The sequence below is a fragment of the Uranotaenia lowii genome, chromosome 3, assembly GCF_029784155.1.
Source record: "Uranotaenia lowii strain MFRU-FL chromosome 3, ASM2978415v1, whole genome shotgun sequence".
Taxonomy (NCBI): Eukaryota; Metazoa; Arthropoda; class Insecta; order Diptera; family Culicidae; genus Uranotaenia; species Uranotaenia lowii.
In genome coordinates, this window is record NC_073693.1 from 140,013,850 (window position 1) to 140,040,667 (window position 26,818).

Here is a 26,818-nt window from a genome sequence, read left to right on the forward strand (position 1 = left end):
TTCGCGATACAGTTAAATGTGCCAAGAAGACGTTTTATTTGTGGAGAAGCCGCCCTGCGTCGAAGTTCGCCCCAGAACCCCTACGCACCAACCGGCACAGCAACACTCGAGAATCCCACCACCAGATGTCGGTGTTCGAGGAAGAGGCGAGGCGAAATTATGGGCGAATGAGCGAGGCGACACGACAATTAGGATGGGGCGAAAGAACGGTGACGTCTTACGTCATGCTACGCGGCTACGGGGTCAATGATCGGCCATTTCACTGAAGTTAGCCGAACACAGCACAGCACAGAAACGTGTTCAAAACCTGCAAGTGCAAACAGTGAAATTGTTGGAATCCGGAAGAGCCGAATTCCCTGGATATTCAGGACCCCGAGGTTTTACCTTGATCCGAGGTTCGGCTCGTTGTGGCAAGGTGTTGCCTAGAAATCGCCATCGCTGCAGGCCGCCATCACACCGCAGCGATAACTACTCAACCCTACTGCGCTTCACACGAGCCTTAGAAACGCTGGTTCACAACCTACCGTGAGTCGGGAGTGCCGACGATCCGCAGTTGCAATCCACCGTGGTAAGCCATCAAGCCTGAAGCCGCCGACCTACACTCAACTCCGGCCGCTATCGTGGGGACCTACAACCCGAAGCCAACGTTGTACGTGTTGGGAACAAACCGTCGGCCACCTGCATCAATCACCGAGCAGCATCACAGTTGCGGAGCGGAGAGGCTGGTCCACCCAGGAAGGCGAGACACAAGGTGGTGCAATCACTACGTGTCACGAGGTAGGAGGTAGCATAAGGGGGTGGGACGTAGTCCCTAGTGCGCGCAAACCCAAGACCATTCAAATCAAGCTAACTTAATAAACGTGGGAGGTTTCGAAACAGATAAGGTGTTTTCTTGGCTAGCCGAATCGTCTATTAGCTTAAGCCGACCCTGAGGCATACACTGCCGGCCAAAAGTTTGGGATCACCCACTAAAAAACATGCAAATTATGATCGTTCATATCTCAGCCGTCTTAGGACATATTGAAAATCTTCTGATCTCATTTGAAAGATAATGAGCAATAGCTATCTCGGAGGTATTTTGCCCAAATATAATGTTTTAGTTTTGAACTTAAAACTTAACCTAAAGTTATAACATTTTCAAAAAGTCGCACTCAATATTCAAAGCCGATCATCTCAGGATAGGGTGGACCAAATCTCAAAATTTGAGTGGCATTAGAATTCCTGTTCTTTACTTCTCAAAACACAATCAAAAAAATTTGAGAAAAAATTCAAGAATGTATTTTTAATTAATAAAATAGACACTCGAGTTATCGTCCAAAAGTTTGGGATCACCTCTTTGTATGGTGAGTTTGGGATCATTCTTATAAAAACATGCAAATTTGTTTTATTCATATCTTTCTCATCTAACATCGTATTGCAGAGCTAAAGGGTTCATTTGGAAGCTAAGGAATTGTTGTTTTTTAATAAATTCATTCAAAAATTATATTTTAAGGTGAGAACTATAAAAAAAATCTGAGAACTTTCAAAAAAACAATGAATTTCAGGTGATTTTTTTATGGTTATCACTTCAAAATATAATTTTTGAATGAATTTATTAAAAAACAACAATTCCTAAGCTTCCAAATGAACCCTTCAGCTCTGCTATACGATGTTAGATGAGAAAGATATGAATAAAACAAATTTGCATGTTTTTATAAGAATGTTCTCAAACTCACCATACAAAGAGGTGATCCCAAACTTTTGGACGATAACTCAAGTGTCTATTTTATAAAATAAAAATACATTCTTGAATTTTTTCTCAAATTTTTTTGATTGTGTTTTGAGAAGTAAAGAACAGGAATTCTAATGCCACTCAAATTTTGAGATTTGGTCCACCCTATCCCGAGATGATCGGCTTTGAATATTGAGTGCGATTGTTTGAAAATGTTATAACTTTAGGTTAAGTTTTAAGTTCAAAACTAAAACATTATATTTGGGCAAAATACCTCCGAGATAGCTATTGCTCATTATCTTTCAAATGAGATCAGAAAATTTCCAATATGTCCTAAGACGGCTGAGATATGAACGATCAAAATTTGCATGTTTTTTAGTGGGTGATCCCAAACTTTTGGCCGGCAGTGTATATAGGGGAGTTTCAGCACCGCTGAACCCGCTAGCCGCCCCATTCGTTATACTTGGCGCCCATAACGTAAAAGTTGCTTTTGCGATTTGGATACGCTCGGCAGACACTTTTCTCTGAAGCCACTTCTGCTTGGGTCTCTGGGAAAACGCCCAGAACCTCTTGGAAATTTGCCTTAACACACTACACCTAGTGGGAAACAACCAGTTTGAATTCGATTTGTTTCCGATTCGAGGGGTCTCGGACATCCAAAGAAATTTCGAATAGTAACCAACTAGTTGAAAACGTTTTGAAAAACATTTTAGGTCGAAGATAAAATTTTCTCGGAAATCCGGAAAATTTTCTTTCTCGGTGGGGGGTGGAAAAGAGAATTCAAACAAGAACCCAATCCCAATCAATTTTATTCCCCTCATCTTATTACTAGTCAACTTTGCTATTCGATTATGATTGTCGTTTTAAACTGTTTCGTCTGTGCTTACGTTTCTTAAACTTAATAGTCTAATTTGAAAATTTTAATTTACTATAGTTTTGTAACCCACTACCCAAACGTTTTATTCTAGTCGCATTGTACTGTATTGCTTGTGATTGGATAAATTTTCGTTTAAGCTTATTTTTGTACTTTTTAGCTTAGATATTTAAATTGTGGAACGTAATTAGAATAGTTAGGAAATTCATATTAAATTTTATTCACCTGTGATATTACAACTATGGAGATGTCACACCTTCTCTCGCAGTACCACGCCTTGAACCCAGCTCATCTAACCATCGACGAACCCGAGCATGAGCTTAATATCCGGAAAATCCCGTTCGATCCGAGCATGACGAGAAACCAATGCGAGCGGTTGTTGCGCATCGACCTGAAAAGCGAGAAAAATAAATTAAATGTGGTTCATGAATTTGTTAGTGATTCGGTTGAGGAAGAACTAGCAGTGTGCCAGGATAAGCTCTATTCTATTTCCGGCTTTCTGGAGGGCAGGAGAGCAAAAAAGGCACCTGAACAGAGCTTCAAGACTAGGATTCTTCATATCCTTTTTCGGATGGAGCGGTTGAAAAACCACACCACTTCGGAAAAGGATTTGGAATGTCTAGCCTCGATTGCTGGCGAATGTCTCAAACTGTTCAGAGTGTTTTTTTCGTTCACCTCTCACCTTCCAGAAGTCCGGGAGGCAGAGTTAGCTCAGATCAATGGTAGCATCAACCAGGCTCGGGAAAAGTTCCCGCAAAATAAAAATCGCGAAACGCTCAATGAGGTCGTAAACGTGGACGAGCCAGAAGTTCGTGAGAATAGGCTTGAGCATGAACATGATGGAGATGATGAAGCGACTGGTGATGATGGCGCGGACGACTCCGATGACGAGTCAGATCTGGCTGCCGAATGTAAACAGATGTTGACGGTTATGTCCCAGATGATGAAGCGTGTTCAGGCTTTAGAAACAAAAATTAACAATAAAAAGAAGAACTCCAAGAAGCCTTCGAACAGCACTCTCAGGGACAATAACCAGAACCGGAAGAAGAATTCGGAAGGAGACCAACCGAAGGACTTCTTAGAATGGCTAAAGGATCGAAACAGCTCAATGGGAAGTTCGAGGCCAAGAGAGCAGGAAAGGAAGGCGGATCCGGTGCTCAACGGTCATCGTTTGCAGGACAAACGATTCCCAGTCCATAAATGGTCCGTCAAGTATGACGGAATGGACAACGGAAGGAGGCTGAACGAATTCGTGAAGGAAGTTGAATTCAACGCCCGATCGGAAGGATTCACGCAGGTCGAACTTCTGAAGTTCGCTCATCACCTGTTCACTGACAAAGCCAGAGCCTGGTACATGGAGGTGAGCAGCTACGGAAGAATCCACAGCTGGGACGAGTTAGTCGCGGAACTAAAGAACGAGTTCTTACCTGTCGATATGGACTACGTTTACGAACGGCAGGCTTGTAACCGTCGACAGGGAGCCAGGGAGAAATTCCAAGACTACTACCTGGACATGGTGCGGATCTTCCGTAGTCTTTCCATTCCGTGGGACGAAAAACGTCGGTTCGATTTGCTGTTCCGGAACACCCGCGAGGATTGTCGAATCGCCATGTTAGCCGCAAACGTCGACACGATACCTAAAATGAAAGAGTTTGGTAAGCGTTTCGACTCAATAAACTGGCAGTTGTACTCAAGGAAAGATGGTCGTTTTGTGGGTAGGTCAGCTCAGGTCGAAGAAGTGAGCCAAAATCATTCGCCCAGGCCAAAAGAAAGCAGATGGCAGAACTCTGGCCAAAATCGGGACAGAGGTCAATCGTCGAAGCCGGAAGGAATCCGGATTTTCCGCAAGAACTCCGATAAGCCTCTTTTCATCCCAAGAGATGAAAAAAATAACTACAGGGATAAAGAAAAAGCGAACCCCAAAACCACAACGACACAGAGGAGTTCAATTCCGGGTCCCAGTGGAACCAATGTCCTGCAACGGATTGTTAACGCTTACATTCCGCCTCGGCGGGATGTCTGCTTTAACTGTCACGTAGAAGGTCATGGGTTCATGGACTGTGACAAGGAAATGAACTGCTTCTGTGCACGGTGTGGATTTCCAGGATTTTTCGCTAAAGAATGCCCTTACTGCCAATCAAAAAACGTGGCAAAGACTGCCCAGTGAGGCCGGGCAGTCTTTTAGAAAACCAAGCTGGACCTCACCATCTAGAGGCAAGTTGTCCGAAAGAAATTCTTCATCAGCTAGGCTATTCGCAAGTGGGAGAAGACGTTAAAGAGAATCTCGAGATTGCAACATTGCTCGTCAACCTCGATAACGATTCTCGACCATTTGCGAAAGTCGAACTGATGGGAATTTCTGTCGTGGGCCTTCTAGATAGTGGGGCATCCAGAACAATTTTAGGAATAGGAAGTAGGAAGCTGATCAAATTATTAAAACTAAAAATAATACCCACCAATATCAAACTCTCAACAGCTGGAGGCCAACATTTGGAGGTCATAGGGGCCGTAGATATCCCGGTCACCTTCAATGGGGTCACCAGATTGTTGTCTATCCTTGTTGCCCCCGATTTGAACCGGCGATGCATCCTGGGCTACGATTTCTGGCGGTAGTTCGGGATACGTCCAACTCTGCAGGAATCCGTAGAGTCACTGGATGGCGAAGCTGGTACAAATCTGGAGGAAGATGAGGAAAGATTAAGTGACGATCAAAAGAGGCAGTTGGATGATGTCAAGAAGATGTTTCTTGTGGCAGGTCCAGGCAAGTTTGGAGAAACAAAGCTGTTGGAGCACAGGATCGAACTCAAGGATGAGTTCATCCATTCAGAACCGGTTAGAAAGAACCCATACCCCTGGAGCCCGGAAATCCAACGCAAGATTCATCTTGCCGTCGACAAAATGTTGGCGGAGGACATCATCGAACCGTCGGAGTCCGACTGGTCTCTTCCGATCGTCCCGGTATCGAAACGAGACAGCGATGAGGTTCGACTCTGTTTGGATGCGAGGAAATTAAACGAACGCACCAAACGAGACGCGTACCCCCTCCCACATCAGAATAGGATTCTGAGCCATCTGGGAAAATTTAAATATTTATCGACGATAGATCTTTCCCAGGCTTTCCTTCAGATACCGCTCCATCCAGATTCACGGAAATTTACGGCTTTTTCTGTACCAGGACGGGGTTTGTTCCATTTCCGGCGACTCGCATACGGTCTAGCAAACAGTCCGGCAAGCTTGAGCAAGGTCATGGATCGAACTCTCGGTCATGGGGCACTAGAGCCGTACATTTTTGTGTATCTGGATGACATTGTAGTGGTCAGCGCGTCATTTGAAGACCATATTTCAAAATTGCGTGAGCTTGCGAGTCGGTTGCGTAAAGCGAATTTATATATAAACCTAAAGAAATCAAACTTCTGCTGCCACGAACTACCGTATTTGGGGTATATCTTGTCCAGAGAAGGACTTCGCCCAAACCCAGATCGTATTCAAGCGATCTTGGGATTTGAGGTGCCCAACTCGGTAAGATCCCTTCGTAGATTCCTCGGTATGGCAAACTACTACCGTAGGTTCATCTCAAACTTCAGCGAACTCACTGCACCTCTCACGGACTTGTTGAAAAACAAGCCCAAGAAGGTGCAGTGGAACGACGCAGCAGAAGGAGCCTTCCAAGCCATCAAGGAGCGGCTAATCACAGCCCCGGTGATGGCCAACCCCGACTTCAGCAAACCATTTTGCGTACAAACTGACGCAAGCGACACCGCACTCGCAGGAGTACTCACGCAAGTACAGGGGGGTCTCGAACGTGTCATCGCATTCCACTCGGAGAAGCTAAAAGGAGCCGAGTTAAATTATCATGCAGCGGAGAAGGAAGGGCTTGCCGCTCTCCGCTGCATCGAGAAATTCCGGTGCTACATCGAAGGCACACATTTCACACTGATCACGGATTCATCGGCGTTATCCTTCATCATGCGAGCGAAATGGAAGTCCTCGTCACGTCTCAGCAGGTGGAGTATAACGCTTCAGCAGTACGACATGGACGTGAAACACCGGAGAGGGAAGGAAAACGTCGTGCCCGATGCCTTGTCACGCTCGATCGAATCACTGGATGCAGTTGTGGAAGACGAGTGGTACCGGAATTTGTTCGAAGCTGTGCAACAGGACCCTGAGAAGTACATCGACTTCCGCATTGATAGCCGGAAGTTGTACAAGCTCGTGGCGTCGAAATCGGATGTCCTGGATTACACGTTCGCTTGGAAGGAGTGCGTTCCGAAGTCCCAGCGTAATCGCGTGATGCAGCAGGAACACGATGACAAGTTGCACATCGGGTTCGAGAAGTGCATCGAATCAATCAAAAGACGCTTTTATTGGCCACGAATGTCCGCTGATCTGAAGAAGTACCTTGCTCAGTGCGACGCGTGCAAAGAAAATAAGCACCCCACTCACTCCACTGTCCCCGAGATGGGGAAACAGCGGTTTGCGACCAGACCTTTCCAGATTGTGTGCATGGATTACATACAATCTCTTCCCAGAAGCAAGCAGGGCAATGCACACCTCCTGGTAGTTCTTGACTTGTTCTCGAAGTACTGCCTGCTTGTTCCTGTGAAGAGGATTGCTTCGGGTAGTCTGTGTACCATTCTGGAAGAGCAATGGTTCCGTAAGCTGTCTGTTCCCCAAATAATTATTTCGGACAATGCATCAACATTTCTGTCCAAAGAATTTCAGGGCTTACTTCAGAAATACGAAGTCCAACATTGGGCCAATGCGCGCCATCGAAGCCAGGCGAATCCCGCCGAACGTCTCAACCGAACAATAAATTCGATGATCCGCTCGTACGTGCGTATCGACCAACGAATGTGGGACTGTCGTATTTCTGAAGTCGAACACGTTTTAAATAATACGATTCACGCAACCACAAAATTCACACCCCATCGCATCGTGTTTGGTAATGAAATCATCACCCAAGGAGCTGATTATATACTCGAAACTGAACCCACCCTAACGGAAGATGAACGAATGTTAAAGTTCAAAAACATAAACAGAAAAGTTTGGGAAATCGTGTGCGAAAATCTTCGAACAGCACACGAGAGTACCAAAAAGAGGTACGACTTACGTCAAAAGACATATACACCCACTTTTAATGTTGGGCAAAGGGTGTTTAAAAAGTCATTTAAGCAGTCTTCAGCTGCGAACGATTTTAATGCCAAACTTGGCCCGGTCTATGTGCCCTGCAAAATCCTAGCAAAAAAAGGAACTAGCTCCTATGAGGTGGCTGATATGAATGGGCGATCGCTAGGCATATTCTCGGCCGGCGATCTTCGCATATAATGGGAAAAAAAAAAATCTGCAGAGCAGCAGCATTTCTCAGGCAACACTTCAATAAAATCGCGAACCAAAAAAAAAAAATCGAAGAACCAAAACGATAGGTTCATTATAAGAAATGTTACCCTAGCTCTGGTGGGCCTTATTGAATGACAAATCAAGAAAGGATGGAATTCAGAAAACAACTTACCTTGAATTCCGTCGTGCGAATCTTGTCTGCTAATCAAAAATGGAACCAAACCGCTTACTGAGTGCAGCGACGTCTTGCACTATGTAATTACCTAGTGTAAACTTTGCAGCCAACAACACCAATAAAATCCTAAAAAAAAAAACAAAAATATTCAGATCACACCTACGACAACAATCTGCAGTTCATGAAGGAACGTGCAACATGATTCATGTCCATTTTATGTTGCATTGCACTTCAGGATACAACTATTTGTTGTTGTAGAGTTGTAGTACAAGATCAATATTTCCCAGTTCCTGCTTGCATAGGCAACATATGAAGGGACGTAACTTAAAACTAGTTAATAAATTCAAAATGCTTACCGGTTTATTGGGCATCTTCGGGAAAGGGTGGAATCCGACGACAATACCGGATGCTTTCCAATCAACACGCGTTGTGGTTGGGGGTAACTACAACAGGATGCAGGAAACAATTATGGAGGAAAAGGGCAAACAGCGCGTTAACATGCGGCCCTCTGGAAAGACCAACCATCCTACCACGGAACCGGCAACCCACCGCAATATCTTACTCTACGTTCAAGCCAAAAAAAAGAAAGAAACCAATGAAATGTAAGCTCTGTTCGAGGTTTCAACTGTTTTCTATCGTATTGCAATCTTTTGTACTCCCATGGAATCCCTTTAGAGATCACTTTGGCCAACTCATTCGTCGACGAAATGTCTCCAACACGATATCTGCCACCAAAAGACTGCAATATTCGAAGAAACTCAGCTGAAATTCCTTGGAAAAGTACTTACCACGTTGTTCCAGGTTCCAGAAAGTTCGGCTGACAAAAACTGTTCTGTTTTGGTTATTCCTTTTTCCACCCTATCCGCCGCTCGAGAAATGTCATTGAGTTTTAGTACACCCACGTTCACAGACAAAACAACGCATCGCGCAACATTAAATGAGTACTCTTGAATAAATATTTGTTGCACACTGTAAAACGGTGTAAATTTGTAATGTTTCCGGATTTTAAATTATTTTAGCATGTTAGTATGTAATTTTTCTCGTTATTTTATGCATGTTATGGGTGTTATTTATTGAAAGTTTTAGTTTTAAGTAGGTTTTTATCTTTAATTTAAATAATTTTAATTCGTTTTCAACAAAGTTGGTCAGTAGCTCAGTATGTGGGATCGCTGGAGACCGGAGTCGAAGACGTTGATGGTCAGTAAAGGTTTACCTCTAAACAGCGCGGAGTTGATTTATCAACGTTGATGCCTTATGACCCCGACCCACGAATAATACGGGTGAATACATATCACTTTTCAGCGGAAGTCCGAACTTAGTAGAAAAAGATCTTTTTGAATAGAATTGTTCGTTGTCACTACGCGTTTAACAGTGTTAAGTCAATGCTCTTCGAGGACCTCTGGTTCAGCAGTCGGTGTCGTGGTGGAGGTTAAAAGTGTCGCAAAGTTTAAAAAAACATTAGCTTGCTAACATTTTTTTAACCCGAGCGGGAGGAGAGTGTAACAAGTGCTCGGTTAGTAGTGTCAGTGGTAGTTGATCTCTTGTTCGCGATACAGTTAAATGTGCCAAGAAGACGTTTTATTTGTGGAGAAGCCGCCCTGCGTCGAAGTTCGCCCCAGAACCCCTACGCACCAACCGGCACAGCAACACTCGAGAATCCCACCACCAGATGTCGGTGTTCGAGGAAGAGGCGAGGCGAAATTATGGGCGAATGAGCGAGGCGACACGACAATTAGGATGGGGCGAAAGAACGGTGCCCGAATACGAAAATATTGTAACATAAGAGCACCTGCAACGGTTCAGGTCTAAATATTGGTTTTAGGTATACCAGTTTTAGCAAAATTTAAATTTTGGAATCGGCTAAAACACGCGCTCCCCACCGGTGTGATGGCAAATTTAAAACGGGTACACTTTTATTGCAGACACTCAATAATTGAAAAGAAAAAACTTATTTTAAGTGAAAAATTGCTAAGTTTTGAGTTTTACACCGTCTTAATTGTACCAGGATTTCATTAACTTAAAGTCTTTTTAATAAAGTTTGTTCGAAACAAGTAGAAATGGATTGACGATTGAATACCTTTCTTTTTCCAATTGACTTCGACCGATTTCTTCCAGGCCGTAACGAACCCCCATGTCGAGCTTTGTCTATTTTGACTATTTTGACTAGTTTCAGCTTGCTTCATTGACAACGACCTGACTAGTTTCGACCAAAACTTTGGCTCATTGAACAACTACCAGTTGGCAGAAACCAGTTGAAACCGATTTTTATCTATAATTGAACGAAGCTTAAAAAGCCAAAATGCCTATACGCAGCGAGAAAAAAAGCTTAATTGAAACAAAAAAAACCTTTTTCTTTTAAAAATTGACTCATTTTGGGGTGTTGATTCCAAATATTAATTTAGTTTACCAGTTCTTGTTTAAGGGTAAAAATTCATTAAACATATTTGTGCTTTTGGCTGGGCAAACTAAACAGATTGACAAACATGCTCCTTTTATGTATTCTTAAGTAGAATTTTCATGATTATCACTAATTATCAGTAGTTTGTAATGTAGCAGACGGCTTTTAGCCAGAAATTGAAAGGAATTTTTTCTAAGAATCATGTCAGTTTAGTCAATGTTATCGAACAATATATCATATTTCATGGTTTTTATATTAAAATTGTGAAATATGATGGATTATAAATATTGTTAACAACTTTGTACAAAAACCGGTCATTACACGGATATTCAAATTTTTTAATTTTTTTTTAAAATTTATTGTTGTTTTGCATTAATTTCATTAGAATGTTTCTGTTATTGAAAATTAAAGTTCATATAACGTTTGAACTCGAGAAACGCTGACTGGGCTCACTAATTCATTGAGGCCAAAAGCTATTTATTGAAATATAAAGTCAAGAATAGTTTGACATAAATTATTTATAAATGATACATGGTTTTTGTTAACATGTTTTCTCAATTTGTGTTACGTATTGACCGGTTTTGGCGAGAAAAAACATTCAAATAACTTCTCAAAAAGAAACAATTATTACACCCAATGCTACCCAAACATGTGTGAAAATAATCATCATTGGCTAAAATTTTCTCAGCGTGAGCCCCAAACGTCTAAATCGGTCTGTCGTATATTTTGAAATCCTGTTCCAAATTTGCTTGAATTTGGAACAAAGGCGTATAACTGTTGGGAATTTTGAAATCGATAACTGTGCTAAAACAGCAATTTACGCCACCGGTGCCAGCCGAAATGTTTTAGCGTGGTCGAAAACCGTGTTTTGCACCTACCGTTGGGACAGCCCTAACAGTTCCTGTTGTAGTTATAAAACGATTAGAAACAGCGTAAAAAAACGTTTAGAAAATGATATCTGAAACCATAAAAAACATTGCACTTATCTTGAATTCCAAAACGACGGTCTGTTGAATATGGCGTTAAGTTATGTTACTGTTTAAAACTGTTAAAACTTCTATATGGAGACACTGTTCTGCGAACAGTTGAGATAACGTCGAAAAACCGCTCGTGGAAAACGTATTTTGGTCATCAAACTGTTTTCACTACAGTTATCTTTAGAGTTCTCTTGTAACTGAACATTTGCAGTGATAGTTCTGATACGATTTGACAAAACGTTTCTTCCGAAGGTATGCCTACGTTTATTGGAATCATACGTGAATGTGGCACGCACACATGTGAAAATTTTTATACAGGGGTTTCGGATCTTTTCATGGAAGTATTTTTGATTGGTTTTAATTATTTATTCAATTTTTATATATTTAGTTGACTTACATTTTGAATATGAACACCATCCAAGAAGAATTTGGTGTTGTCAGGGATCGCCAACAACGGTCCCATCCGGCCACAGGCACAACGAACGGTTTCTGCGCTCCCGGAGTCTCCCTTCCAATCCTCTTCCATTGAATAGCCATAATTTCGGACTCACGGGCGGGACGTTCGCGTGGCTGCTGGTACTAAAATCCATTCATCCGGGAAATTACTCCTCCAGCTCCTGTTGGTAAAATAAAACAATCCTTTTTCGTACATTCGAGTCGATTCTATAATATTATAAAATTTACCTTTTGCGCTGATGTTCTCCGGCTTGTCCGTGTGTCCGTCCGCCGGACCACAATCTTAGAGGATTTGTTGCTGCTGGAACCAATTTAACCGAAGCGAACGCGAAAAACGAAATATCTTTTTTTTTTGTATTCTTCTTCTGTTTCAGTTGACAGCACTCGGCAGTGATGCCAACTAAACCAGTTTTTCAAAATTGAACCAATAAGAGACTAAAATGTGAAAATTAAAAAAAGATTTATTAGCTTAGATGCTTTTAGATCTACTTACTGACTTAATGACTTTTAGAAATTGATAATATATTTGTGCATTATTTATAATTAAAAATAAGCAATTATACCGTACCCTCCCCAATATTTTCGTGTTTCAAAAGTATCTCTACGGAAAACTTATTTAAATGAGTGTGTAAGCAAAACATATTTTACTTATACTTAAAAGGAAAATTTCTCTTTAAATTTTTGTTTGAAGGTGTTTGGAAAACCACCTGACTTTCTTAATAATTTATTAATGATTGAAATATGGTTAAATGAAAGTTTGGTTTAGTCCACTATAAGAAAATCAAAAAATATATCTGGAGATTCTGCAGTTTTTCTTCGGATGCATTGGAGCAGTTCGTCATGAACTTGAAATCTGCCTGGTACCCAATTAATGTCCTTAAATTAGTGTAAGTATTTTTCATGATTATTTCATAAAAGTGTGCTGATTTTTTGCCAAACTATCTGGCATCTCTGACCCGCGATTTGGCCAATTTTTGACGTGAGTTTGACATGAGACATGGACACTATGAGTAACGGTTCGAGATTATTTTTACGATAACAGAAAATAGGAGTTAACGTTCATACAATTCATCCACCGTTCCAGATATCATCACTTTTTCTCATGAACGTTTATGTTTCGTTTTTATCGTTGTCAATGTAAAGTTTTATTTAATAGCTACGTTCACAGAGATAATCACTATTTCTGGAGACGTACATGTATCGTATAGACTGTTGGAGATATGGTTTTTTAGTATGCGGGTGACGTCTTACGTCATGCTACGCGGCTACGGGGTCAATGATCGGCCATTTCACTGAAGTTAGCCGAACACAGCACAGCACAGAAACGTGTTCAAAACCTGCAAGTGCAAACAGTGAAATTGTTGGAATCCGGAAGAGCCGAATTCCCTGGATATTCAGGACCCCGAGGTTTTACCTTGATCCGAGGTTCGGCTCGTTGTGGCAAGGTGTTGCCTAGAAATCGCCATCGCTGCAGGCCGCCATCACACCGCAGCGATAACTACTCAACCCTACTGCGCTTCACACGAGCCTTAGAAACGCTGGTTCACAACCTACCGTGAGTCGGGAGTGCCGACGATCCGCAGTTGCAATCCACCGTGGTAAGCCATCAAGCCTGAAGCCGCCGACCTACACTCAACTCCGGCCGCTATCGTGGGGACCTACAACCCGAAGCCACCCGCATGCTAAAAAACCATATCTCAAACAGTTTATACAATACATCAACGGCTTCAGTAAAAGTGATTCTATTTGTAAACGTAGCTTTTCTTCTAAACTATACTTCGCCAACGATAAGAATAAAATATGTACGATTATGTGAAAACGTGATGATATCTGGAAAGGTGATAGAATGATATAACGATTTCCTTCAACTTTTCTTCAATCATAAAAACCGAACTTGAACCGTTACACATACCGTTCATCCCTTCTGTCATTCACGTCAAAATTAACGAAACGCCCGGTCAGAGATGCCAGATGGTTTTGTACAAAATCAGTACACATTTACAAAAGTTTTAATTTTTTTTACTATCATCATACTAAACGAGGTTATCTCTTTGATTTACAAGATGCTTTTAACAATTGTTAACGCTTCAAGTAAGGGTCTGAAAGGGTAAGGGTAGAAAGAATGTTTCTTTACGAACCCATGAACTTAATTTTGATTTTAATTCATTGCATGATAAAAAAACAACAAGCAATTACAAATTTGGTGTGTAGGCTTGCATACATGCTAACAGGCGACACTGAAACATCAAAGTTTTAAAACTTTTTTATTCTCACATTTTAATCTCATATTGGTACAATTTTAAAAAGTCGGTCTAGTCGGCACCACTGCCGACCACTGGAAGAAGAACACAAAAAAAACAACAACTCCTTGTTCAAAAAGTTCAGCGATTGCGAGTCCAGCCGATGCGGGAAACAATTTTAATCTGTGTGGCCGGACAATAGTGTTATAGCGGCCGAAACGTCGGAGGCATAATGGATTTCTTCGTAAAAAAGTCAGCCTCCAGCAGACAGTGCAATCGGGACTGTTTTGGGAAAACTTCTCGAACTACTAGAAAATTCTGTAAGTAATAATAGTTTTAATATTTAAAATTTCGATTGACAATAAAATTAATTTCAGCTTCCCTGCACATTCATCACTCGGGCAATGGTGGTTTCCCTGCATCCAGTAGGGCTGAACATGCAATACCAACCTTCCGCTCTACCGACTGGGGATGATTGTCCACCAGAATTAATAGACTTCAGGACATCGTCCACTTTATTTTTTCATCATAATGTAAGTAATAAAACTAAATAAAGTGAAAAATTTGAATCTATTTAATTCTATTGAATTCTCACATCCGAAAATCCCCACAAATATTTACATCTATTTCTATGTGTGGGTGAGGACTGTCATTCATGTACGGTTCTGGGTAACGTTGAATGAACGCATTGTAAATAGTTTGATGATTGGTAAACATCATTCTTTAACATTAAAGAAGCTTTAAGGTTATCATCTCTTAGCAGTTTAACGATATAATATAATAGTTTTTTAAACGGTTGCGTTATATGAGGCACCATAAACAAAACAGTTTTATTAACCGTACCCGAACTGTTTATTAGCGTTTTATTAACCGTACCCGAACTGTTCCTAGGACAGTGTCTCCATATAGAAGTTTTAATAGTTTTAAACAGTAACATAACTTAACGCCATATTCAACAGACCGTCGTTTTGGAATTCAAGATAAGTGCAATGTTTTTTATGGTTTCAAATATCATTTTCTAAACGTTTATTTACGCTGTTTCTAATCGTTTTATAACTATTACAGGAATTGTAATGTTACAATATTTTCGTATTCGGGCAACGTTGTACGTGTTGGGAACAAACCGTCGGCCACCTGCATCAATCACCGAGCAGCATCACAGTTGCGGAGCGGAGAGGCTGGTCCACCCAGGAAGGCGAGACACAAGGTGGTGCAATCACTACGTGTCACGAGGTAGGAGGTAGCATAAGGGGGTGGGACGTAGTCCCTAGTGCGCGCAAACCCAAGACCATTCAAATCAAGCTAACTTAATAAACGTGGGAGGTTTCGAAACAGATAAGGTGTTTTCTTGGCTAGCCGAATCGTCTATTAGCTTAAGCCGACCCTGAGGCATATATAGGGGAGTTTCAGCACCGCTGAACCCGCTAGCCGCCCCATTCGTTATATCCGTTACCGCATCCTCGAGTGAAGCCGTATGTACGACCGTTTACGTTTACCGGCCTGGACTACTTCGGCCCACTGACGGTCAAAAGGGCGCGAAGCTCGGTGAAACGCTGGGTATGCCTGTTTACCTGCCTCAGCGTCAGGGCAATACATCTCGAGGTCGTCTATTCGCTGTCGACGGATTCGTGCATCAGAGCAGTTCGCAGGTTCGTACCCAAAAGAGGTCCACCCCAACACTTCTTCAGCGACAACGGCACAAATTTTCGCGGGGCGTCGAGAGAGCTTATCAACGAAGTCAAAGCCATCAACCAGTGTGCAGCGAGGACCTTCACTAATGCTTCCACCGAATGGCATTTCAATCCCCCCTCGACTCCCCACATGGGAGGGGTCTGGGAGCGCAAAGTAAGATCGGTCAAAGATGCACTGAAAACCATAGCTCCTCGCAGCCCACTTGACGACGAAGAACTGATGACCCTTTTGGCTGAGGTCGAGATGATAGTGAATTCACATCCGTTAACATTCGTTCCACTTGATTCACCAAATGCTGAAGTGCTCACACCGAACAGTTTCCTGTTGATGAGTTCAGGCGGAAGTAATGCAGCGAAAGTGCCGATAGATGAACCGACGGCGCTGAACACGAACTGGAAGGCGATGGATTACATGCTGGATCAATTTTGGAAGCGGTGGATTGCGAGTTATCTTCCAACCATAGCGCGTCGTACCAAGTGGTTTCATGATGTGAGACCCCTACGTGAAGGAGACCTAGTGGTGATAGTCGACGAAAGCGTTCGGAACGGCTGGCTTCGTGGAAGAGTGTTGAAGACGTTTCCTGGAGAAGATGGACAAGTTCGGCAGGTCGACGTAGCTACCAGTACAGGGATTCTTCGCCGTGGGGTAGTTAAGGTTGCATTGCTAGATGTATGTGAAGGTAAAGCCCCCTAAAGTGGGCGTTACGGGGTGGGGTGTTGCTACGGCCCTGAGAGGGTGAAATTAGGGGGAACATCAAACCCATTTTGTGACAGATTAGTTTGACAGTTTGATAGTTAGACAGGTAAGAAGAGAAAGGAGAAAAGAAAAAGTAGGAAAGTCGGAAAAAATTGAAAAACGTGTTTGATAGATTGGTTGGTGAAAATTCTAGTTCTGCTTGAAAATTGTATTCTCTCGTGCCGAAGTGCAGCATTTTCTTAGCTGAGTTTGATGCTATTCTAGCAAGATTCCGATCAGTAGGTAGATTAAACGTAAGTTATGATAATATTCTCCAAATATCAAATACGATTTGCTAATTGAAGAAATGTGTTCCGATTAGGTCGAATTCACTGCCGTGAATTGTCGTTCCCGGATAGATATTGTATTTGCGAAATATCTTGCTTTATATTCTCCATCAGATCGTAAGTAACCTTCTTTGTTATAAAAACACCTGAAAGTAACTTTATCGTAACTTAACAGGAGTCCGAATCCGGAACTGATTGTAGGATCTTCGGCAAACTCGTTTTGATCGAAGAGGAAGACTTATTTGTAAGTAATCTGGTCTCATGTTTATTAACAGCATTGTAAATTAACAAAGGAATAAATTTTCTAGTTGAGTCACGTCAAATACGGACTACAAAAAGTCTACAAGGGGAAATGGGCGAATTCGCTTCAGTCCAGCTGCACTGCTGCCAGCTGTGATATTTACGAACAGAGTGAGCTCAAGTGTAAACAAAGTGAGCATATTTATTAGGTTTTTCAAACAGTTATTTCAATAGTTTAAAAAGGTTTTTTTGGTCCGTTTTTTCTACAAGTTTGTTGTTCAACGTAAGTAGATTCAAATTTCGTATAGTTTGTAAAAATTTATACTAATATCTAGTTACAGATGCTTAAAATAAAATGCATGTTTAATTCAGCGCTTTATGGAACCCCCCAAAAAACATTATTTTATGATGAATTTTTGCTTTAACCCTCCCCGTTTTTTTTCACTAAAAGTTAAAAGAGATATAACTAGTTGCAAAATGATTTTTGGTAGAATTTTGAAATTTGAAACTACCAAATTTTTTAACATATAAAAATCACTGATTTCATTGACCAAAACATGCATATGAGCACAAAACTAATTCTCTAGCGGAACCGCTTTAATCGTTCTGGAATGTACATAAAGGTCAAATGACCTAGGTGTATTCTAATTTATTTACTTTAACAGTTTTGCAGCAGCCAAAAATTTCAAATAAAATGTTTTTAAGCTCAAAGATGTAGTTCGAGTAAGCGAATAATGACTATATGCGAATGGAAGGCTACAGTTTGTGTTGTCCATTCAACTAAGTTCATTCGGTTTCAATTTGGTTATTTTAATAACGTAAAAATGATCTTATTTCCGAACACTTAAAAAGTTTTGAAAAAGTTAAAATAGTTATCAGGAATGAATAGAAAAAAGTTCAGTAATTAAATATACAATTATTTAAGAACGATGCTTCATCACATCCGATAATCAATTTCATATGGCCTCTCAATATGTTTGGCAAAAAAAAATTATGAAAAAAACAAACGATCGGTTCAATATTCAATTACTTTTAAAATGAGATTCTTTTTAAATTTTACATCAAGTACAAATAACTAGCATGTCAAAGATTTGTTGATATTATGGTTTTAAAATTATTTAATTAGACATGAAAAGTACATTTTTTGAGTGAAGCATATAGTTTAATATAAAAATAATAATAAATTTTGTATAATGAATGCTGATGTTTGTATTAATTTACTTACCTTTGTGCTTATTTTCAACTGAATCAATCCAAAAATAACAAAGAAAACCTAAAAAAAAATTAATCAATTTTCAAGCCGATTTACGATACCTTGACGGCTTAACACAACCAAAACTCGCTTATATATGATTATTCAACTATTTTTTATGAATATAAACTTGAAAAAAATTGAAAACTGATAATTTTTCATTTATAAATTCACTTTTTAAAAAAGCTTGTTTTCTAATACCATTTGAAAGCACTGACTTCAATCACATAATACTCACCTTGAGAATACGTTTTAAAAAACAAAAAAAGCAAAAAAAGAATCTTGAATAGTTTTCCGAACTTTCCCTTTCACCAGTTTTTGTGAAAATTCTTCAGGTGTTTCAAAATTTTACGTTTAAAAATGTTGTTTCCATGCATCATTTGTTTACATTTTCCTTCACTCTGTTCAGCTGTCAAAATCCAGTGCGCCCGACCCCCATGAACTGTGGGATTACACACTCATAAAAAAAGCTATTCGCCTTATTTAAAAAATTAAATTTAACTTCACTAAAATAAGAAAAATTGAAAGGAGATCATATTTTCGGATGTAAAATGAATAGTTTAACGCATTTATGTGATTATCTGGATTTGTTTACAGTTGGCGCATTCGCCGTATTCAAAATTCGATACCGAAATAATTTTCGTTAAATCAAATATAGAATGTTGAAATTTGGGATCAGTTTTATGACCGAATCGACTGTTATGAACTGATAGATGGCCACCATAATTGACTTTTTTTTATAGAATTCATTGAATTCATACAAGATTCTCATAGTTACCGAGTTATTCGCCCAGAAGATATTAAACAATGGTGAAAGGATGGTGTTTTCCATGTACAGTAAAACAAAACCACGCTAATCCGAGTCGTGGTAAGAAGCACCTCGGATAAGGGAAACCCCAGATTACAAGAAATGCATTGAAAACAATTTACTTTTGCTCTGGCTTTGCATATCATCCAGGCGCATAGCTTGGTGAAAACATGAATTTGTTATGCTATTTCCTCGAAGTTTTGCGCAGAGTTTAGGCATTAAACACGTCAGAAACATCGATGAAATAATATAAAAATATATTGCGGTAATAAAGCAGGCCTAGATACCTAGATTTTGTAATGAAAATGGTGACTCGGATAACGGGAAAACTCGGATAATCGGGTTTCTAATGTAATTCGTTTTTTTTGGGATTTGAAACCAATTGGTTTATTCATCCCCATAATGTAATTCCATCCCCCGACTGCAGGATAGGCGGGGGCCTACTGCAATTCGTCAACTGTGCTCCATTATCACCGCTATAGAAATCTATTAGCACGTTTTTTCATGAGTGGTTCACGTTTTCCCATAAATTGAGTCACTATGTAGAGCACATTTCATCAGCAATTGATACTTGCTAAATGTTCCAGTCACATTGAGTTACTGTTTTTGAAAAGAGGTTCATCCACATGATAAACGATCTCTGCGATTCCGAAGAGAACTTCGCATCGTATCTCATGTTAAAGTACAAAATAAAGGATTTTCTTTCAAAAACAACGACAAGCAAAGATTGTGATCGTAATAATAAAATATATATTCAAAAAAAAATGAATAAGGCTAATCTTACACTTTTACGCCAAAATTTCCTTCCGCTGGGCCTTCCTCTTGGCGGTTTGCTCCTGCCTTTGCTTTTTGTCGATCTGTTGCCGTTTCTCGCGCAGCAAGTTCGCTTCCTTGGTGGCCATCTTTTGTTTGTCCACCAATTTGCGATAAAGCTTCTTGTGCCTCGATTTTACCATCCGGGCACGCAGAGCTTCCTCCTGCTTGGTTAATTGTTTCTGTTCTTTAGGATTTTCCTTGTAGATTTGCCCACTTACTACGGCCATCTTTCGCTTCTTTTCTTTCTGTTTGTCGGTTTTGCCTTCGTCCTTTTCCTCTGGTTCTTCATCGTCATCGTCATCTTCGTCGTCGTCTTTCTGTTCAGTTGGTTTTCCGGAGTCTAGTTCTTCAGCGTTTTCCTCACGGAAAGCCTTATCCAGGGCATAATCTAGTTGAACCTGTTTGCGTGCTTCCTCCATGCCCAGGTCATCTTCCTCGTCGTCGGACACACCTTCCTCACGACGATTGCGCTCAAACTCATTGCCATCTCCTTGCAGGGCCGCTTCCTCTGGTGGAACGTAGACAGCATCGTTGTTGAATGGCGACAGATGAGGAGGAAGAACGGCTCCTATGAAATATTTGTTTGTCGGCAGAAGCTTTCTCTGGTTGACACTATCGAAAATCCACTGTGGTTGGACGTAATCCCGTGAGATGTATTGCTTGTTCAGGCTCGGTCGATCCACTATCTGATGGGTGATTGTTTCGTCGGATTCATCGAAGGTTGCTCCTACGAATAGGTTTCGATCCCACGAAACGCGACCCCCAAAACAACGGATGATAAACACCAGTGGTTCTCGGGGCACCTCACGGTTTATGAAGAATTTCAATCCTTTGAAAAGGTTTTTCAGCTTGTTCATGCTGAGTGCATCTTCGCGTAGTTTGCGAATCTGTAGAAAATAGAAAATTTATTTAGAAACTCATCCTTAAATTGGCGATTTCGTTTTCCGACTCACCTGATCCGAATCCTTGTCGTTGTCCAGCAGCTGCAAATCGATGTCTTCAACGTCTTCCTCGACACCAGTCGAATCTGTCCGCTGCAGATCCATATTCAGCGCGGCGATACGCTCCGAAACGAAGGTTTCCTCGCTGGCACGACTTTCGTCGGAATCGACCGAGATGGAGAATTGGGGCGGATAGACCATGTTGATCGAGTTGTACAGCCGATAGTTTACGAATCCGGCCATAACGGTGAAGAAATCGGCAAAAGATTTCATGATTTTGAAATCGACATATTCCTTTCGCTGCGGCTGGAACGGGTAGTAGTGCGGCACGATCCAGGTGATAAGTTCACCTTTGATTTCGGCCTGAAAAAATGAGAACAACAATTATCAAATTAATAAGACTGGTTTTACAAGATTGGAAGATTATTGAAAATCGCAGCCGTCAGGTATTGATTATGTACCATTTTATTACCTGAAAATAATACCCCTTGATCGAAACGAATACTTTCCGGAGGGCCTTAGCCGCAATGACATAGTGCATAAATTCAATGGTCAATCGCCGAGCCAGGGAGGTGACGTCACGAGTCACGACCTTCATCGCCGGAAAGGTGCTGAACAAAAACAGCAACGTCATACAATCGTCCAGCTCTTTGATTGCATCGATAAAAGTAGGAAACCGTTCCTTGATAATATGATCCAGCTTAATTTCCGGATAGTTGGCCATTCGTACATTTTTCAACAAATTATTTCCCTTGGCACGGGCTTGAGCAATGCGCCGATTGAAGATTTTCCGATCTCTCAAGGTCCAAACGATCGGTTCGTGCAGCAGGAACGTGATGTCCTTCTTATGGTACAGAATTTTGATATCGGTACTGCCTCGTTGCGCCACAGCTCGATGTTTCGGCTCCCTCGGGTAGATTCCCTTCAGAATGCACAGCCGCCGGAAATCTTGCATCGACAGCTGCAGCTTACGCATAGCCGCCTTCCGGGTCAAATATTGGGCGCCTTCCCCGGATTGATACTGGAAGTACAGGATAGGTCATGAAACATAACCTTAAAGCTGAGATCGAAATATGACATACCTTGTGGTTTCTTTTCACCATCGTGGCCGAGGGTTTATTTCTTACGAAACACTATCACTAAATAGCTCTCCACTTTAGAACCAACCAAACTTTTACCAAATATCAGAAAGTAAGACTTTTCCAGGAATTTATGAAAATTTCTGCACTTCAGTCCAAAAACGCGACCATGCTGCCTGATTGTCGGGAGAAGAAAAAGTTTGTTTTGAATCGGCCACTCAAAAACAGCGTGTTTACACATGAGAGATGCGAGCCGTCACAGCACGTGGAACTCACAGCAGGGATGCCCGATATTTTATTTTTTTTGTAGAAACCAAAATTAAAAATGTTTTCATTTGATTCGAGTGCACGCGTGCCCGCGGGTTGTCGAGTCAAAAAATAAAAATTACCAAACTTTTTATTTACGTTTATATGATTTTAAATTAGGAAAAATGTAAAATTTACATTGTTTTAAAATAAATAGCAAAAAGTTTAATTTTACCCTTTTGGGATTTACCCAAAATAGTAAAAAACTGGGGGAGGAAGACTGCACGCAGAAAAATATATTTTAGAAATAATAAGATTTCGGTCGAAAATAATAAAAATTTTGGTTGGGAAAAAGCACAAATATATTTTTGGCCACACTGAATAAAAGTATCGTTTTGATTTAAAGTTATCGTTTGATTGAAAACGAAATACACCCTTTTTATAAATGATCCATCATACTTGTCAAAATAATAAAATTTTAGGTAAAACACACAAAATTTTTTTAGCCTAAAATTGATAAATAGGGGGGGTTAAAAATTAAAAATAACTTATGATTTGAATTCATTTTTGTTTCAATTCAAATGAAAGCAAAGATTTTATGGATTTTCGGATTTATTGAATTCGGTTACAATTTTTGTTTTTTGCATCATTTATTCGATACAAAATCCCTTTTTTCCTTGGGAAGTTTCATGATTCGCTTGGCACATTATGGTCAACTCCCGCCAATCGCTTGCCTTGGGGAAAAATTAACCACCAGCTGTACTGGATCAATACAGGGACCCATTTCCTTCCTGAATCAGCTTCGTATGTCCGACTTCGATCTGTTCCTTAAACATAAAAATATAAAAATAAGTACCTCACCCAAACTTTAGTTTATGATACAAACCTGGTAGATGAGCTCTGGAACAAATCCGAAGGTCCGGCCGCACCGAAGAATGAGCCGTTCGGATGAGAAAATTTGATAATGTTTTCCCGCTAATTTTTCTTTTTTTTCTTTTGTTTTTAATTTGTTGGTCTACCACACGATTATTGAAATAAACCGATTCATGCTTTCGAAATAAACCAGAATTTATATGTTAGTAATAAAAAATGAGTGTGTAAGAATTACAAAATTTTATTGTTATTTCCGATCGATTTTTTAGTGAAACCTACACGGAAATTTGCATCGATATTGTAAAATAAAATAACAAAACGTTTTGTTGAAACCAACCCCCTTTCTTTTTCTGCGTGAGGTTAGCTGCTTTGTTATTTAAGTTATTTTTGTTATTTATCATATTTTAGTAGTTTTCGATTTTTTGAAATTTTGATTTTTTTGTAAATTCTATTTTTTTTTGTGATTTTGTAATTAAAAAAAAAATTTTTTTTGTAAGTTTGTTGCTTTTGTAATTTCTGTATATTTCTATTAGTATGTAATTCTTTTTTTTATTTTCAAAACTTTTTAATTTTTTTTTTTGCTTTTTTTATTCATTTGAAAATTTTACCTTATGTTTTTTGCATTTTTTGTTAAATTTGTTAAATTTGTTGTTTGTCGAAACCGACCGAACTTACGTTTTTTTTTCAACTTAATTTCTTTCTCCTCACTCATCATTTTTCTTAAGACCTTTACTTTGTAAAATTCGTTTATTAACTGATTCTACACACTGTTTTAGTTACTTCATTTGATTGATATTATTTGCTCTGTGTCTATGATTTTTTTTGTCTATATTTCATATTTATCTATATTTTTCTTTTTAATATAGTTTTTTCTCGATAGATCATGCAGTGCGCGTGAATCTAAAATTTCTTATTTGCGTAATAAATATCAAATCAAATCAAATATTTACTGGCAACAGGAACATCGTCGGAACTCAAAAACTGCTTACATCTTCAAAATCTAATACATGCTAAAATTTTTTTACTCGAATAAAAGAAATCGGTTCGTATTTTGAAAATGCGGTAAATTTTCATCTTCGAAGCTCATAAAGGAGTATAATTTAACCCTTTCAGAACCGACTAGGGAACGCAGTTATGAGTAGAATATTTAACAGCACGTCAAACCAGCTGATAATCTACCACTCACGGCGCTCATCTCGCGTAACTCACCACGAATGAAATTTTCATGTTTTGGTGTCAAGAAGTGGAAAAAGCAACAAAAGTCAATCGGCAGGCCGCAGTGAAAATGTGTACACGTTTTTGCTGAAGAAAAAAATCAAATTTTATTCTATACGAAAGTCGGGCTCTCGACCCAATTTATGGACAGTGCAAATTATCGGTTAATTATCGAAGAATCCGTTTCCGCAGCTCGCCACGTGTATTCAAAGATTTGCGCAAAAGTTGTGAAATATTCATCGTGATCTTTATGAAATCAGACTTCGTGGAAGCACGCCAGGAAGAAATTTTCTCAGAGAATCGAAAAGTCGTCTCTTCGTCTCCACACGCAATCCCAAACATAACGCGCATTCGTCCCGTCTTCTTGTTGACCTTTGAGAAAATATAAGGATGTGCAGCGAAGTCAGTGAAGCGTGTGGCAATCTGCCGGAAGCCGACAAACCGGTGCTAGAACCGGAAGCAGCGACGTCGCAGCAATCAGTTCCGAGCAGTGGCAGCGAGGAGGAAGAATCCACCAACCCGGCAGACTACGGGAACAATTTCAAGATCATCGACTGCAACGACCAGATACTAGAGCTGCAGACGATTATTCGGGACAAGTAAGGAGACAAACGACGTCACACGACGACGAATGCTTTAGGCGGTTCTTTGTTTTGGTTGTTTTCTTTCGACGTTGCGCCACATGAGCTGGTTCCGAAACCCGAGCAAAAAGTGCTAAATCTGGGTTATTGACGATGATTTGGATATTGTAGAATGGTTTCTGCTTGAGCGTTTTGTTTTGAAATTGAAAAAAAAAAAATTATCAACGTAGTCAAAATTTGTAACTGCCCTATTTTTTTTTTAAACAATTTAAAAATTGTGGTTTTATGGATTATGCTAGAAAAATTTAAACTGTAGGATTTTATTTTCAAATTGTAGTAAATTTAAATATTTGATTTTTTAATAACTTTCGGAATGGATTGAATTATTGATTTTAAATATCTCATATCTTGTTCAAATTTCTCGAGAACTCTCCTTAATTTTGAACATAAGTCATAAATGATCAGATTCATAATGATGTGATTCATTGAATTCTCATCAACGTTATTATTCGCTTATATAATTGCAGGAATACCTCGCGCAGTGACTTCAAATTCTACGCGGATCGGCTGATCCGGCTTGTCATCGAAGAAAGTTTAAACCAGCTACCGTACTCGGAATGTTCTGTGATAACACCCACCGGAGCCATTTACGATGGGCTCAAGTATCGATCCGGTAACTGTGGCGTTTCAATTATCAGATCTGGTGAAGCGATGGAGCAGGTTTGTTTAGATACGCTTTGCATTTTTCTTTATAAATAAACTCAGCCTATTGTCGGCGATCACGTTTCAGGGATTACGAGACTGTTGCCGTTCGATAAGGATAGGCAAAATTCTGGTTGAGTCAGACGCGGAAACACACGAAGCAAAAGTGGTATACGCGAGGTTTCCTGACGACATCTCCCGGCGGCAAGTTCTACTCATGTACCCGATTATGGCCACCGGAAACACTGTCATTCAGGTTAGCTAAATTTGAAGCCTTGAGACTATTGACCCTATCGAAAATCTTCTCAAACAGGCCGTGAACGTACTGAAAGACCACGGCGTCCCGGAGACGGCCATCATCCTGTCGAATCTGTTCTGTACGCCGATGGCAGCCCGGATGGTGGTTTCCGCTTTTCCGGATATGACAATCCTAACATCAGAGCTCAACTCGACGGCACCAAACCACTTTGGCCAAAAGTACTTTGGAACGGACTAGGACTATTAGAGCCGGGTGAGGCCCCGAGATTTCGATCATCACGAGATCAAACCGCTGATCAACAATAAGCTGCCATCGTAGTGTTTGGCCGATTGCATACTTATCTTACTACCTACATGTTTTTTTATCGTTTTCCTAATGGAACTCTCATCACCCTTTATAAAGTGAACTGCATGCATGTGTGGATTTTCTCGTAATAGTAGTGGACGCGCAAGATCCGTAATGCAAAAAACCTATTTATTTATTTTATTGCCATTTTATACATCTAACTTTTTTCCGCAATCCACAATAAGTCCAATCGTAAAAGGAGACAAAGGCCCCTTTACTATGTGCGTATATTTGTAGACTGTAGAGATGTCCCTAAAGTGTCTGTTCATCAGATGAAAACTAACTGATTTTTAAGGTAAACTGTTAAATATAAAATTAATGTACGAATGACTGGTATGTTGCTTGACGAAAGTATCCGAAAATTAGGAAAAAAAGTGAGGTACAGTTTCTCCGTACTGTACTGTTTTTCGGGGATTTTCATCCTATTGGTTGATTCATCCCATTATTCGTACTCTCCGATTGTTTGCATATTGTTGAGTTTTTAAAGTAGTCTCTTTTCATACAATTGTAGTTGACCTATCTAGATTAGATTTGAAAATGTGATGGAAATTTTTAGTATGATCTACAGCGGTTTTTGAG

At 40.1% G+C, this 26,818-nt stretch overlaps 4 protein-coding genes across 5 annotated transcripts in view; 2 read left to right on the forward strand and 2 right to left on the reverse strand.

Moving 5' to 3' along the window:
• LOC129756063 (uncharacterized) overlaps nucleotides 1-17,380 on the forward strand; it is a 36,121-nt gene extending 18,741 nt beyond the window's left edge. Inside the window, exon 2 of the mRNA XM_055752816.1 lies at nucleotides 15,234-17,380. Within this exon, the coding sequence (XP_055608791.1) occupies nucleotides 15,990-16,553 (564 nt within the window). The 5' untranslated portion in view covers nucleotides 15,234-15,989 and the 3' untranslated portion in view covers nucleotides 16,554-17,380. The remainder of the gene's footprint in view (nucleotides 1-15,233) is intronic.
• Nucleotides 2,533-8,922, reverse strand: LOC129756064 (uncharacterized). 2 transcript variants are annotated; one of them, XM_055752817.1, is made up of 6 exons: nucleotides 8,886-8,922; nucleotides 8,454-8,660; nucleotides 8,095-8,223; nucleotides 5,042-5,261; nucleotides 4,013-4,222; nucleotides 2,533-2,976 (listed from the first exon to the last, which is right to left on the reverse strand). In XM_055752817.1, exons 4-6 carry the CDS (start codon nucleotides 5,171-5,173, stop codon nucleotides 2,878-2,880), a joined length of 441 nt encoding a protein of 146 aa, XP_055608792.1. In that variant the 5' UTR covers nucleotides 5,174-5,261; nucleotides 8,095-8,223; nucleotides 8,454-8,660; nucleotides 8,886-8,922; the 3' UTR covers nucleotides 2,533-2,877. The 2 variants fall into 2 exon arrangements, with proteins under 2 accessions (XP_055608792.1, XP_055608793.1); XM_055752818.1 differs by lacking the exons at nucleotides 8,095-8,223; nucleotides 8,454-8,660; nucleotides 8,886-8,922 and having other exon boundaries at nucleotides 5,042-5,431.
• Nucleotides 17,381-19,909: 2,529 nt separating the features above from the next.
• On the reverse strand, nucleotides 19,910-22,422 carry LOC129757279 (pescadillo homolog). Its single transcript, XM_055754441.1, has 4 exons — nucleotides 22,022-22,422; nucleotides 21,412-21,960; nucleotides 20,952-21,302; nucleotides 19,910-20,885 (listed from the first exon to the last, which is right to left on the reverse strand). The coding sequence occupies exons 1-4, from the start codon at nucleotides 22,040-22,042 to the stop codon at nucleotides 19,971-19,973; spliced, it is 1,836 nt and encodes a 611-aa protein (XP_055610416.1). The 5' UTR covers nucleotides 22,043-22,422; the 3' UTR covers nucleotides 19,910-19,970.
• A 1,948-nt stretch (nucleotides 22,423-24,370) lies between these two features.
• Nucleotides 24,371-26,566, forward strand: LOC129755068 (uracil phosphoribosyltransferase homolog). The gene is made up of 4 exons (XM_055751396.1): nucleotides 24,371-24,951; nucleotides 25,461-25,653; nucleotides 25,724-25,891; nucleotides 25,949-26,566. Exons 1-4 carry the CDS (start codon nucleotides 24,743-24,745, stop codon nucleotides 26,129-26,131), a joined length of 753 nt encoding a protein of 250 aa, XP_055607371.1. The 5' UTR covers nucleotides 24,371-24,742; the 3' UTR covers nucleotides 26,132-26,566.
• The last annotated feature ends 252 nt before the right edge of the window (nucleotides 26,567-26,818 follow it).